Raw genomic sequence first — 14,636 nt, forward strand, 5'->3', positions numbered from 1 at the left:
AGCCTGGCCAACGTGGCGAAACCTCATCTCAACTAAAAATACAAAATTAGCTGTGTGTGGTGGCTCGTGCCTGTAATCCCAGTTACTTGGGAAGCTGAGACAGGAGAATCACCTGAACCCAGGAGGCAGAGGTTGCAGTGAGCTGAGATCCTGCCACTGCACTCCTACCTGGGCAACAGAGCACAAAAAAAAAAAAAAAAAAATTAAAGTCATGTCCATAAACACCACCATCAGAATCTCCCATGATGCTTGTTGCCTGCAGATTCATGGGCCACAGTCCAAACTTACTGAGTTGAAATTTCTGGGCCTGGACTGTGCTACAGGGATACAGGGATCTGCTAATCATCTGTTGAACAGAAGATCTCAACAGCCAGAAGTAGGGCTGTGATGCCTGCTTGGTTTATGGGCATCATGACTATTGAGATGTGCTCATTTCCAACTAAAGCATTGTAAATAGCTTGTCAATTTCTTCTCAACTTATAGCTGAAGGATACATGAGTAATGGTCACAGTTGTAAGCAGAAGGCAAGCCCAGGGTCTGGAGGGAAGGATGCGGGGAGCATATTTCCCTTTGAGAATTGGTACTCAGTCCCTTCCCTTACCTCCAGCGGAGTGAAACTGTAGTTTTCAAGGAAGGAAAGGCCAATGACTGGGACCAGAAGAAACTCCAGGCGGAATGTGTCATTCTCACTGTCAAAAGTTTTACGGAATTTCCCATATATCATGTACACTGTAACATAGGCACAGAGGAGAAAAACCACCTAAAAAGGGAGAGAGACATGGGAATCTATGAAGTCATTTCCTAGCCTATTTACTAGGCTCCTAGCCTACCAAACCTAAGGGTCAGTGTTCTGCCATAATGTAACATGAAGAGGTTAAATGAGTTTGCAATTTCTCTTGGGTCCAGTTGCCTAGAATTTGAAGTCAATGACCCTTTCGTTAAATAACTCCATGCTTCCATACTGGGACTGACAGTGCTGCCATGAAGAGTCGAAGGTGCCCTTGTCGTCCCCTTCATTTGTGGAGCATTAGGTGAAACAGGATTGGTCTATTTCAGGGGATTTACCAGAGGCATTCCAGGGCTCTTGAAACAATTTTAAAACAATTTCCTGGATATGCATCAGTGACTTCTGAGCATTCTTCCACAAGGACTAGCATTTTTTTTTTTAATGTTTCCCAGTCTGGCCTCAAATCCTGGGGTCGAGTGATCCTCCTGCTTCAGCCTCCCTAGAAGCTGGGACTACTTATGGCCTGCTAACCTCCCTTGAATTAACTGACCATTGCTCCTTCAGAAAAGCTCTCCTTCTAATCACAGTAGCTGTCCTCTAGCATATAATGATTTCATTTTGATATGGCCTCTAACCTTCCAGGCCAGCAGTTCTCAAATGAGTGTGCATCAAAACACATATGCTGGCTGGGCGTGGTGGCTCACGCCTATAATCCTAGCACCTTGGGAGGCCGACGTGAGTGGATCACCTGAGGTCAAGAGTTCGAGACGAGCCTGGCTAACATGGTGAAACCCTGTTTCTACTAAAAATACAAAAACTAGCAAGGCATGGTGGCAGGGGCCTGTAATCCCAGCTACCCGGGAGGCTGAGGCAGGAGAATCGCTTGAACCTGGGAGGCAGAGGTTGCAGTGAGCCGAGATCACGCCGTTGCACTCCAGCCTGGGGGAAAAGAGCGAGACTTCGTCTCTAAAAAAAAAAAAAAAAAATCACAGATGCTGTCTCTTCTCTTGCCCCAAGAGCTTTTGATTTTTTGATTACATAGGTCTGGATGGGCCTGAGAGTTTGTTTTTCTTTTTTTTTTTTTTTTTTGAGACAGAGTCTTGCTCTGTCACCCAGGCTGGAGTGCAGTGGTGCAATCTCAGCTCACTGCAACCTCCGCCTCCTGGATTCAAGCAATTCTCCTGCCTCAGCCTCCTGAGTAGCTAAGATTACAGGCATGCACTACCATGCCCGGCTAATTTTTGTATTTTTAGTTTCACCATATTGGTCAGGCTTGTCTCGAACTCCCGACCTCAGATGATCCGCCTGCCTCAGCCTCCCAAAGTGCTGGCATTACAGGCATGAGCCACCGCGCCCGGCCTTAAAGTTTGTATTTCTAACAAGTTTCCCAAGTGACACTGATGCTGCTGGAGCAGGACCACACTGGCGTAGAGCACTCCTATTTGTACTCCTATTTGGAGTTATTTCTTCGAAGCAGTCTTTTTTTCACTACAATGAGGCACACATTCTGTCGCCATAGTTCCATGTGAACATATTCATTTTAGCCCGTGATCACATGCTCTGTAAATGTCTGTGTACAAGTCCATCTCCCCTCTAAGAGAGGACTCCATGGCAAGGTCCACCTCCTAATCCCCAGCTCCTAACTCAGTCCCTGGCACAAAACAAATGCTGGAATGAGGGAATGAGGTGGTCACTTTTTCATTTCATAAATGTAGAAACTAGCCTCTTTGAGCTTCCTAGACCTCATTCAGCTATGCCAAGGGCTGAGTCTGCTGTCTCTGCCAGGAATGCCCAACGCTGACTTGGGCTGAGAAATGAACTAGGCAGGTGATGTTTGATACATGTGTGAACTTAAGTAGACGGCGATTTCCAGTCCTCAGATTCACATTCACTAAATCTGAATGAGTTCAACACCTCACAAGTAACAGCAGCCTCCACTCTACCAACTAGTAACAACATGCCTGAAATCCCAAAGGGATGTCTCTGATATGGAAGAAAAGGACAACTCACTTTAGTTAAATATTTTCTAGGTGCTATGTGTTATCTCATGTGGTCTTCTCAATAGCCCTGCAAGACAGAATCCCCCCATGGAGCCCTTCTTCCTTAGAAATAAGACTCCTAGGCCGGGCGCGGTGGCTCTCGCCTGTAATCCCAGCACTTTGGGAGGCCGAGGAGGGTGAATCATGAGGTCAGGAGTTCGAGACCAGCCTGGCCAACATAGTGAAACCCCGTCTCTACTAAAAATACAAAAATTAGCCAGGCATGGTGGTGCGCACCTGTAGTCCCAGCTACTCAGGAGGCTTGAGGCAGGAGAACCGCTTGAACCCGGGAGGCGGAGGTTGCAATGAGCCGAGATCATGCCACTGGCACTCCAGCCTGGGCAACAGAGGGAGACTGTCTCAAAAAAAAAAAAAAAAAAAAAAAAAAAGGCTGGGCGTGGTGGCTCACACCTGTAATCCCAACACTTTGGGAGGCTGAGGCGGGCAGATCACCAGGTCAGGAGACCATCCTGGCTAACATGGTGAAACCCCGTCTTTATTAAAAATACAAAAAAAAAAATTAGCCAGGCATGGTGGCACACGTCTGTAATCCCAGCTACTCAGGAGGCTGAGGCAGGAGAATCGCTTGAACTTGGGAGGTGGAGGTTGCAATGAGCCGAGATCACACCACTGCACTCCAGCCTGGGTGACAGAGCTAGATTCCGTCTAATAAATAAATAACTTGAACCCAGGATGCAGAGGCTGCAGGGAGCCAAGATCGCGCCACTGCACTCCAACCTGGGTGACAGAGTCTCTGTCTCAAAAGAAAAAAAGCGGGGGGCTGGGTGCGGTGGCTCACACCTGTAATCCCAACACTTTGGGAGGCCGAGGTGGGCAGATCACGAGGTCAGGAGTTTGAGACCAGCCTGGCCAACATAGGGAAACCCCATCTCTATTAAAAAATACAAAAAAATTAGCTGGGCATGGTGGTGGGCGCCTGTGGTCCCAGCTACTCGGGAGGCTGAGGCAAGAGAATGGCGTAAACCCAAGAGGTGGAGCTTGCAGTGAGCGGAGATTGTGCCACTGCACTCCAGCCTGGGCAACAGAGCGACACTCCGTCTCAAAAAAAAAAAAAGACTCCTAGCTGAGCATGGTAATTCCAGAACTTTGGGAGGCTGACACAGGCAGATTGCTTGAGCCCAGGGGTTTGAGACCAGCCTGGGCAACATGGCGAAATCTTGTCTCTATTAAAAATACAAAAAACTTAGCCAGGCATGATGGTGCATGCGTGTAGTCCCAGCTACTCAGGAGTCTGAGGTGGGAGGACCCCTTCAGCCCGGGAAGTTGAGGCTGCAGTGAGCCATGATCGCACCACTGCACAAGAAATAAGATTCCTATTAGATAATGTGTCCAACTAAAATCTACATTTTGGCTGGGCACAGTGGCTCACACCTGTAATCCCAGCACTTTGGGAGGTCGAGGTGGGCGGACCACTTGAGGTCAGGAGTGTGAGACCAGCCTGGCCAACATGGAGAAACCCTGTCTCTCCTAAAAATACAAAAATTAGCTGGGCGTGGTGGCAGGTGCCTGTAGTCCCAGCTACTCGGGAGGCTGAGGCACAAGGCAAGCTCCCGGCTTGAAACCAGGAGGTGGAGGCTGCAGTGAGCTAAGATTGCGCCACTGCGCTCCAGCCTGGGCAACAGGCAACAGTGAGACTCCGTCTTAAAAAAAAAGAAAAAAGGTGTGTCCTTTGATCTTTACATGGCTGGTTCCTTGTTGTCACTAAGCTGTCAGCTTACATGTCATCTCTTTGAAGAAGCCCTGACCACACTCCCTGAAGTAGCTCTCTAATCCTTCTCTGTCACCTAAACAATTTTTTTTCTTGAGACGGGATCTTGCTCTGTTGCCCAGACTGGAGTATAGTGGCATGATCGTGGCTTACTGCAGCCTTGATCTACCAAGATCAGGTGATTGTCCCACCTCAGCCTCCTGAGTAGCCGGGACCACAGAAGAGCACCACTACGCCCAGCTAAATTTCTTAAATTTTTTGTAGAGGCGGAGTCTCACTGCATTACCCAGGCTGGTCTCAGACTCCTGAGCTCAAGCGGTCCTGTTGCCTCGGCCTCCCAAAGTGCTGGGATTACAGGTGTGACTCTTTATTGAATGTTTAATATATGGCAGGGTTTTTTACATTTACATTTATTATCTCATTTAATTTTCCCAACCAAACCCTCTGAGCTAAGTAATGGTATTGTCTTTTTTTTTTTTTTTTTTTTTTTTTTTTTGAGACAGAGTCTCACTCTGTCACCCAGGGTGGAGTGCAGTGGCGCGATCTCGGCTCACTGCAACCTCCGCCTCCCAAGTTCAAGCAATTCTCCTGCCTCAGCCTCCCGAGTAGCTGGGACTACAGGCACGCGCCACCATGCCCGGCTAATCTTTTGTATTTTTAGTAGAGACAAGGTTTCACCTTGTTAGCCAGGATGGTCTCCATCTGCCCGACTCGGCCTCCCAAAGTGCTGGGATTACAGGCATGAGCCACAGCGCCCAGCCCTGTCCTCATTTTTGCACGAGGACACTGACATACAAAGAGGCCCAAGATGAGGTCATACAGCCACTAAGCAGCAAAGTCAGGATTCAAACCCAGGTCGGCCTGGCTCCACAGACTGAGTCTCCAAGCAGGCCACCTCACAGTTTGTGGGGGCTTTGCGGCCTCCCCCAACCATCATCACCCAGCCCCTCACCTTCATTACTGTGTTGTAGATGGAGATGAAGTTGGTGAACAGGTCCAGGTACCTGGTGGTGAAGACGAGAGCAAACAGGATCTGGCTCTTCCCAGAGATGCCTGTGGCCAAGGGTAGACGGGAGACAATGAGGGCACAGACTCTCAAGCCTGCCCACCCTGAAGAAGTGCACAGCCTGGAACTGGGGAAGCCTCCAGAGTGGCCACTCCCACTCAAAGACCTCCTGTCCAGGGCACTGTCGCTCCCTAAGGGCCAGGAAACTCACCCTTCCCATCGGATCACTTGAGTCGTTGTTCCTCTCATTAAGCTCTAATCTGTCTCCCAGTCTCCAAATAAAGACACGAACACCGAGTTCCCAGTCCCCCTGCGTGTGCCTGCCTGGGCTCTTGCTCTGGGGAGGATGTCGGGGGTGGTGTGAGTCGGGCTTCGTGGGGGTTGTTGAGGCTTCTCTTCTCTTCACTCCACCCCCAGAGTTCCACTGACAGTCCCCAAAGCTCAGTCTTAGTAGGAACAACTCACTGACTTTACAAGGTGTTGATTCACCAGGGAGACCAGAGCAGGCAGAGGAAGCTTCAGGGCCAGGGGAGCATTCTATTTTATTTTTCAAACTGTAAGATTTAAAAAGTCTTTTTTCTTTTTTTTCTTTTTTGAGACGGAGTCTCACTCTGTCACCCAGGCTGGAGTGCAGTGGCATGATCTCGGTTCACCACAACCTCTGCCTCCCTGGTTCAAGTGATTCTTCTGTCTCAGCCTCCCAAGTAGCTGGGATTACAGGCGTCCACCACCACGCCTGGCTAATTTTTGAATTTTTTGTAGAGATGGAGTTTCGCCAGGTTGGTCATGGCTGGTCTCAAACTTCTGACTTCAAGTGATCTGCCCGCCTTGGCCTCCCAAAGTGCTAGCATTACAGGCATGACCCACCATGCCCAGCCAAAAAGCCCTTTTTCTAGTTACAAAAATTATGCCTATATTTACTCTTTGCAAAACAAAAATCAAACAATATATAAACATGCAAAGACAAAAATTTCCCAAACCCCTAGTGTTCATCCTTCCAGATCTTTGTGAACATGTACACACATGACACCTGTGTGTACACATATGATGCACATGGATGCACTGAGTTGACAAAAAAGGGTTCATACTCTCCATGCTGTTTCTTTTTTTATTTTTTTCTTTTTAGAGACAGGGTCTGTCTCCCAGGCTGGGGTGCGGTGGTGCAATCATAGCTCATTGCAGCCTCGATCTCCTGGACTCATAATTCTCCTATCTCAGCCTCCCGAGTAGCTGGGAACTATAGACACAAACCATCAGACTGGCTAATTTTTTTATTATTATTATTATTATTATTTTTGTAGAGACGGAGTTTCACTATGTTGCCCAGCCTGGTCTCAAACTCCTGGGCCCAAGTGATCCTCCTACCTCGTTCTCTCAGTGTTGGGATTATAGGCGTGAGCAACCGCGCCCAGTTTAACTGCTGTTTCTTGACCTACTTTGGTCTCTTTCTTTTTTTAACTTTTTATTTTGAAAGAATGTTAGATTTACAACAGAGTTGTAAAGACAGTACAGAGAATCCCACATATCCAGCTATATCTAATGTTAACATCGTATTTGGGCCGGGGGCGGTGGCTCATGCCTGTAATCCCAACACTTTGGGAGGCCGAGGCGGGCAGATCACCCGAGGTTGGGAGTTTGAGACCAAGCCTGACCAACTTGGAGAAACCCCATCTCCACTAAAAAATACAAAATTAGCTGGGCGTGGTGGTGCATGCCTGTAACCCCAGCTACTTGGGAGGCTGAGGCAGGAGAATCGCTTGAACCCAGGAGGTGGAGGTTGCAGTGAGCCGAGATCGTGCCATTGCACACCAGCCTGGGCAACAAGAGCAAAACTCTGTCTCAAAGCAAAAAACAAACAAACAAAAAACATCGTGTTTAATGACAGTACTTTATCAAAACAAAGAAATCAACATCAGTAGAGCACTGTTGACTGAACTCCAGGCTCTATTCTGGAGTTTTCCCACTGCTGCCCTTTTTCCATTCCTGGATTCCATCCAGGAATCCATGCTGCATTTTGTTGTCATGCTCCTTAGGGTCCTTTGGCCACTTTTTATTTATTTATTTATCTTTTGAGACAGAATCTCACTCTGTCACCCAGGCTGGAGTACGGTGGCGCGATCTCGGCTCACTGCAACATCTGCCTCCCGGGTTCAAGTCATTCTCCTGCCTCAGCCTCCCGAGTAGCTGGGATTACAGGCGCCCACCACCATGCCTGGCTAATTTTTGTGTTTTTAGTAGAGATGGGTTTTCACCATGTTGGCCAGGTTGGTTTTGAACTCCTGACCTCAAGTGATCTGCCCACTTTGGCCTCCCAAAGTGCTGGGATTACAGGTGTGAGCCACTGTGCCCGGCCAGCAGTCTTGGTTATCAGATGGAAGAAACAGTATATATATAGGGTTTAGTTTAACCCGTGGTTTCAGGCATCCACTAGCCTGTGGAACATATCTCCGTGGATAAGGGGGAACTACTGTGCTGTCTGATTCAGGGTCTGGTTCCCCTGTACCCCTGAACTGTGCCTTCTCTAACCATTCCTCTGGTTCCAGACATTTGGGGTGGGAGAACATTTTTTTTTCTTTTTTTGTGAGACAGGGTCTCACTCTGTCGCCCAGGCTGGAGTGCAGTGACACAATCACAGATCCTGCAGCCTCAACCTCCCCAGGCTTGGATGACCCTCCTACCTTAGCCTCTTGAGTAGCTGGGACTACAGGCACATGCTACCATGCACGGCTAATTTTTATATTTTTTCTAGAGACAAGATTTTGCCATGTTGCCCAGGCTGGTCTCAAATTCCTGGGCTCAGGTGATCCTCCTGCCTCGGCTTCCCAAAGTGCTGGGATTACATGGGTAAGCCACTGCACCCAGCCTGGGGGAACATTTTTAATGAGCAAGAAGGAACACCCCTGAAGTCCCTAACATTCTGGAGAATGTGCTGGCTTTAGGGCGACCCTGGGTATCACATTCCTCACCTGCCAAACAGCCCCTCAGGCAGAGTGGCAGGACTGAGCTGAGGAATACACAGCACTCAGTGAGAACCTGAGTCCCTCTGGGGGGTCTAGCATGCGCGCACGTGCACTTGCCGGGGTGAGGGCAACAGTAGGGCTGGCAGTGGGTAACGAACCCCACTGCGGGAGGCCATACTGACCCGAGTCCAGCTCCGGGATGGACTGATGTTCATCTCACTGAGCCCTCACACAGACGTTGACAGAGAAGCCCTCAGCCCCATGTAGGACTGCCTGGGAGGCAGCCCTGGTGGGGGATGCTTGGTCACCCGCTTGGGCCTTCCCCTACCCCTCTTTTCTCTTCATCCTCAGCCTGCCAGTCCCCTGGGTTTTACTCACATTTTCCTTAGTGCTTTGGGAACCCTGGTGATCTTTTGTTTTGTTTTGCTTGTTTGTTTGTTTGTGACAGAGTTTCACTCTTGTTGCCCAGGCTAGAGTGCAACGGTGCAATCTCGACTCACTGCAACCTCCGCCTCCCAGGTTCAAGTGATTCTCCTGCCTCAGCCTCACGAGTAGCTGGGATTACAGGCACCCGCCACCACACCCAGATAATTTTTTGTATTTTTAGTGGAGACGGGGTTTCGCCACATGCCAGGCTGGTCTTGAACTCCTGACCTCAGGTGATCTACCTGCCTTGGCCTCCCAAAGTGCTGGGATTACAGGTGTGAGCCACCGTGCCCAGCCCCCCGGTGATCTTGAGCACAATAGTTTTCACACTTTTGAAAACAATCATTTCCACCAGGAAGCTAGCTGCACATGGACACCGGGACACAGAGGACAATGTGAGCCTGGACTGGCCAGAATCCCTCCGGGGTCCACTGAGCACAGGTGGACCCCATTGCTAGGGGCAGCCCTCACTCCCATTTGACAAATGGGAAAACAGAGGCCCGGGGTCACACAGCGACTCAAGGGGAAGAGCAAGAATGAAGCCCAAGTCTCTGGCCTTTGGGGCTGGGTCTGTTGAGGTCACACCAGGCCCTGCCTCCATCCAGGCACCTCACCTCTAACTTCTCTCTGCGCACACACAGGCCCATCCCTGCCACCCAGCTGCCCTTTTTCTGTTCCCATAGTACTCACTATGGCCTCTAACAAACCGTGTCATTTGCTCAGTTTCCTAGGACTATTGTTTACTGATGGCTTCCTACCACTAGAAAGTCAGGTCCACCACTTGGCCGGGCATGGTGGCTCACACCTGTAACCTGAGCCCAGGAGTTTGAGACCAGCCTGGCCAATATGGCGAAACCCCGTCTGTACTAAAAATACAAAAATTAGCTGAGTGTGATGGCGGGCGTCTGTAATCCCAGCTACTCGGGAGGCTGAGGCAGGAGAATAGCTTGAACCCGGGAGGCAGAGGTTGCAGTGAGCCGAGACTGCACCACTGCACTCCAGCCTAGGGGATAGAACAAAACTCTCTCTCAAAAAAAAAAAAAAAAAAAAAAAAAACGGTGGGTGCAGTGGCCCATGCCTATAATCCCAGCACTTTGGGAGGCCGAGGTGGGCGAATCACCTGAGGTCAGGAGTTCAAGAGCAGCCTGGCCAACATGGCGAAACCCCATCTCTACTAAAAATACAAAAATTTGCCAGGCGTGGTGGCGCGTGCCTGTAATCCCAGCTACTCAGGAGGCTGAGGCAGGAGAATCACTTGAACCTGGGAGGCAGAGGTTGCAGTGAGCCAAGATGGCACCACAGTACTTCAGCTTCAGGGACAAAGCGAAACTCTGTTAAAAAATAAAAATAAAAAATAAATAAAAGAAAGTCAGCTCCACCAGGGCTGGGCCTCTGCTGCCCAGACTGTATTCCAGGTGCCCAGCAGTGTCTGGCAGACAGCGGCCAGGTACCAGTGTCCCCTCTTGGTCATTGTTGCTCACTCCGTTCAGGGCCCTCTGCAAAAATGCAGGGAGAGGTCAGAGCTGATTCTCCCCTCACCAGGGCCTGCTGTTCCAGGTCCCCCACTCAGCATTCCTGGCCACCTCCCCTGAGGAAGAACCTGAAGAGACACTGTCTCTGTACCTGTCTCTCCAGAGACCCCAAACCCAAATGGCCTCCAGGCCTAGAACCACTCCCTCCACACCGTACTGTTGCTCATGTCTGCACCAACCCCCACCCTGCCAGGCCTCCCCCTGCTCTCTGTGCCTTCTCTCTCAAAGCTTCCAAAGCAACCTGTTCAGGCCCCCTTCCAGGCCCCTTCCCGGCTCCCAAACCATGAAGGGCTCCCCAGACCCAACTCCCTGGCCTGACAGAAAAGGCCCTTTCACATCTGGACCAGCCTCCCTCCTGGACTCATCTCCCTCCAGACCACCCCAAATCTGGCTGCCCACCATTCCCGGGGGATGCCCGGTGCTTGGTGACCTCCATGCCTCTGCATCCCCAGAGCCCTCCACAGCACACATTTCCTGGATTGACACCTGCTCGTCCTCCGGGACCAGCACCGAGCTGCTCCTTCCACAGGGCCTTCGGGGCCCCCTCTCAGCCTCCTCAGCCCCACGAGGAGCCTGAGCTCACTCCTGCCTCTGCACACCCAGTGCCAGGCACAGGGAGGGCACCACGAGGACGCTGGTGGACAAAGATGGCTGGAGGAGGCTCTGGCAGCCTTTTGTGGCTCTGGATCTGTTTGGCCACCACGAGTCCAGCCTCAAAGCTTCTTCAAACCCCCAGCAGGGCAGCCAGAATGCAAACAGGGGACCCCTCCAGCCTTCCCCGGCTTCCGTTTAGGGGCAGCTCCACACCCACCCAAGCCTGGCTGGTGCCCTCCTGCCACATCACAGCCACCGGTGCCACACATGCAGGCATGGGAGGGACGAGGGCTCACTTTAGGGGGTGGGATGGGGTCTGGGAAGGGGCAGGGAAGAGAAGACCTTGAGAATCGTGGGCCGTTCCTGAGTGCATACCTGCTTCTCCCCCCAATTGATGGCAGAAGGAACAATGGGTGTAACTGGTGGGAGGGAGGGGTTGTCACCTCCCTTATACTCCTCCTCTTCCAACCAGCAGTGACACTGCCAACCTGAGGGGGCGTCTGTGCAGGAACAAACCCACCCTCCTCCCATCATCTCGAGGGGTCCTCCTCCTTTGATTTTATACTTTACATTGTTTTTGGAAGTGGAGCTCTGCAAAGTTTCAAGGACCCCCACGCCGGAGTCCCCACCCTGAGCAGACACCTGGAGCGCCCTGCCCTGCACGCAGGGGCATGAGGCTGGCCAGAGAGGGGGTCCCGCACCTCCCTGCCCAGCGCCCCTCACCCGTGCAGCACTTGGACCTCCAGATCTTCCCCAGCAGCAAGATCATGGCCAGGAGGTGGCTCAGGTCGCCGAGGATTCGGAACACGTTCATGGTCCGGCTAGTCAGTCGTGCGCCCGCGCCCAGCAAACTTCTAGGAAACTTTCTGGCGGGCAGGGCGGCTGCCACGTCCCCGGCCCCGGTCTCTAGGTGCCCCAGAGCCCTGCCTGCGCCTCACAGCTCCGCGCTCGCACCCGCGCGCCGCCGCCCACACACTCTTGGCCCGGCGGTGACGTGGCCAGGGCGGCCGCCGGCGCAGGGTGGGGAGCCAGGAAGCGGCGCGGCCCGGAGATCCCGCCTCCCGCCCATCCCAGCGCCCGGCTCCCGGACTGGGCGGCCCGGCGACGCGAGGGGCTTCTGGCCTGCGCCCGGCTGCCCTGTGCGCCGGGTGCCCGCCACGACCCATGCCGCCCATGCCCCAAGTGCCCTCTGCCTTCCCTCCGCAGAAACTGGAGGCCTGCCACCAAGCCCCAATCTCTGCCTCAGTTTCCTCATCTGTACACAGGCCCCATAACACTGGTGCCAGCGCTTGGCAGGAGCCAGCACGTGGAAGTACCCTGTGGGGCGATTGCTGCTATCGTCTTCATCTTCCCGGAGCTGGAGCTCCCTCCCTGGGAGCGTGGGGTGGGGCGGGGCGGGGCGAGCCGGAAGCGGAGTCCCCGGGACCTCCGTCTGTTAATTTGGATTTGCTGCAGGTGGACAATGGTAATGGCGAACCACTCAGCAGCGGAATCAGACTGACCTGGGCTGCAGCCTGGGTCGGTGGGCCTTCCTCTCTCTTGGTCTCAATTTTCTCACCTGTAAAATGGGGTTGTTGTGAGTAGGAAGGAGGTCAAGTTGGTCAGGGAGATCCAGGGCCCTCGTTCGTGCCTCCCTCTTCTTGGTGTTACCAGCATATTAAACGGACACACAGGCCAGGAGAGACCCAGGCGGTCTGGAGAGACCCAGGAGGGCTGAGCAGCAGGAAGGGTGGGGAGTGAAGGGTCCCTGGTGGGAGGGAGTCCTCCCAGAGCTGTGTGGTCTGAGCAGGTCCACCACCCTCTCTGGACATAAGTCTCTGCGTCTGGAAGAGTGAAGCATGTGAGCTGAGGGCCTTGGCCTCCCCTCCTTGACCTGAACAAGCCCTCCTCCCACTCAGCGCCCTCATCTCTCTCTAAATAACGGACCTCCTCCCACTCCCACCTCCTGCCACAGATAACCAGAGAGGCTTTTCCACGACAAATGTATTTAAATAGAGATGGGGGTCTCACTATGTTGCCCAGGCTAGTCTCGAACTCTTGTGCTCAAGCCATCTGCCTGCCTCAGCCTTCCAAAGTGCTGGGATTACAGGCATAAGCCACTATGGCCAGCCCCTTTTCTGTGATAAAAATCTGTCACATCAGTGGTCAAGACCCTTCTATGGCCCCCTATGCCCCCTACTTTCCCTACTTTGTCTTTTTTTTTTTTTTTTTTTTTTTTTGAGACAGAGTCTCGCTCTGTGGCCCAGGCTGAGGTGCACTGGCACAATCTCGGCTCACTGCAATCTCTGCCTCCCGGGTTCAGGTGATTCTCATGCCTCAGCCTCCTGAGTAGCTGGGATTACAGGCACCTGCCACCACGCCAGGCTAATTTTTGTATTTTTAGTAGAGATGGGGTTTCACCATGTTGGCCAGGCTGGTCTCAAACTCGTGACCTCAGATGATTCGCCTGCCTCAGCCTCCCAAAGTGCAAGGATTACAGGCGTGAACCACCGAGCTCAGCCAAGGCAGTCCTTTGAGACCCCAAACGCAGTCCAAAGACCAGCAGCATTGCTACCGCTTGGGAATACAGAATCTCAGCCCCTCCCCAGGCATTCCGGGGTGAATCAGACTCTGATGTGCACACGAATCTCCTGGGGATCGTGTTTAACTGTAAAGTTCCAAAGGCACTCATCTAAACAACACTGTGAGGAAGCACTGGCCTCATTCTCATTTTACACATGGGGAAAGCGAGGCAGGGAGGGTAAATAACTTGCTTGAGGTCACACAGACACTAAGTAGTCCTGTAGTCCAGATTCCAACACACGGTCTGCCATGAAATCATTCCCTTACACTGTGGGTTGCCATGGCAGGTGATGAGCACCCCGTCACGAGAGGTGGGTGAGCAGCGGGTGGACGCTCGTTTGTCAGAGACTCAGCAGCAGGCCCTCCTGCCCTGGCAGGGAGGTGGTGATCATAATAGCCATCAAGTACTGAGCATCTGGGTGCCAGGCATGGGTCAGGCCTGTTACTCAGGTTCTTTCCATCGCCTCGCTTTGCAGGGGATGAACCTCGAGGTCCAGGGAGGTGAGGTGCCTGGACCAGGTCCCTCTGGGAGGAGGAGCCAGGCGCTCATCCCTGAGCCGCGGCAGGTTCCGAATGGCCCTTCTGTTCCCTGCTCCCCTCCAACCCTGCCCAGATGCCTCCCCCTCAGCCGGTGCCCAGAGAAGGCGGAGGCTATTTAAATCCCTCAGGTGTGGCTGCGGTTCTCTCTGCCCAACCAGCTGGCATTTCCTTCTCAGCGCCCACCTCCTCCCCAAGCCAGAGAAAAGCACGTGCAAGTGCCATTTGGCGAAAACATCTGTCCTCCTGGGAAGCAGCCCCCACTAGTGTGTGTTAGGGGGGAGGTGGGGCTGGAATGAGGCTGGATCCTCCCCTTCCCTTTATTTCCTCAAGACCACAGGGAAACTGGCCAAGGCCAGGGACAGTCGGAGGAGGGACCGTGGTGCTGGAGGGGAAAGAACCCAAGCTGGATGGCTCCAGGGGCTAGACCTTGTCCCAGGCCTGCCACTGTGGCCTTGAGCCTGCCACGTCCCTTCTCTGGGCCTCAGCTTTCTCATCTGCTAAATGGGAAAAATAAAGATAGA

General features: G+C 52.5%; 1 protein-coding gene across 2 annotated transcripts in view; it reads right to left on the reverse strand.

The window, feature by feature from the left end:
- KDELR3 (KDEL endoplasmic reticulum protein retention receptor 3) overlaps positions 1-11,997 on the reverse strand; it is a 15,076-nt gene extending 3,079 nt beyond the window's left edge. Inside the window, exons 1-3 of one of the 2 annotated variants that reach the window (XM_030815547.1) lie at positions 11,737-11,991; positions 5,448-5,548; positions 602-760 (exon numbers count right to left, since the gene is read on the reverse strand). In XM_030815547.1, coding sequence (XP_030671407.1) covers positions 602-760; positions 5,448-5,548; positions 11,737-11,827 — 351 coding nt within the window. In that variant the 5' untranslated portion in view covers positions 11,828-11,991. Of the gene's footprint in view, positions 1-601; positions 761-5,447; positions 5,549-11,736 lie in introns of both variants that reach the window. The other variant, XM_030815546.1, reaches the window with a different exon arrangement.
- Positions 11,998-14,636: the final 2,639 nt, after the last annotated feature.

The sequence above is a fragment of the Nomascus leucogenys genome, chromosome 7b, assembly GCF_006542625.1.
Source record: "Nomascus leucogenys isolate Asia chromosome 7b, Asia_NLE_v1, whole genome shotgun sequence".
NCBI lineage: Eukaryota > Metazoa > Chordata > Mammalia > Primates > Hylobatidae > Nomascus > Nomascus leucogenys.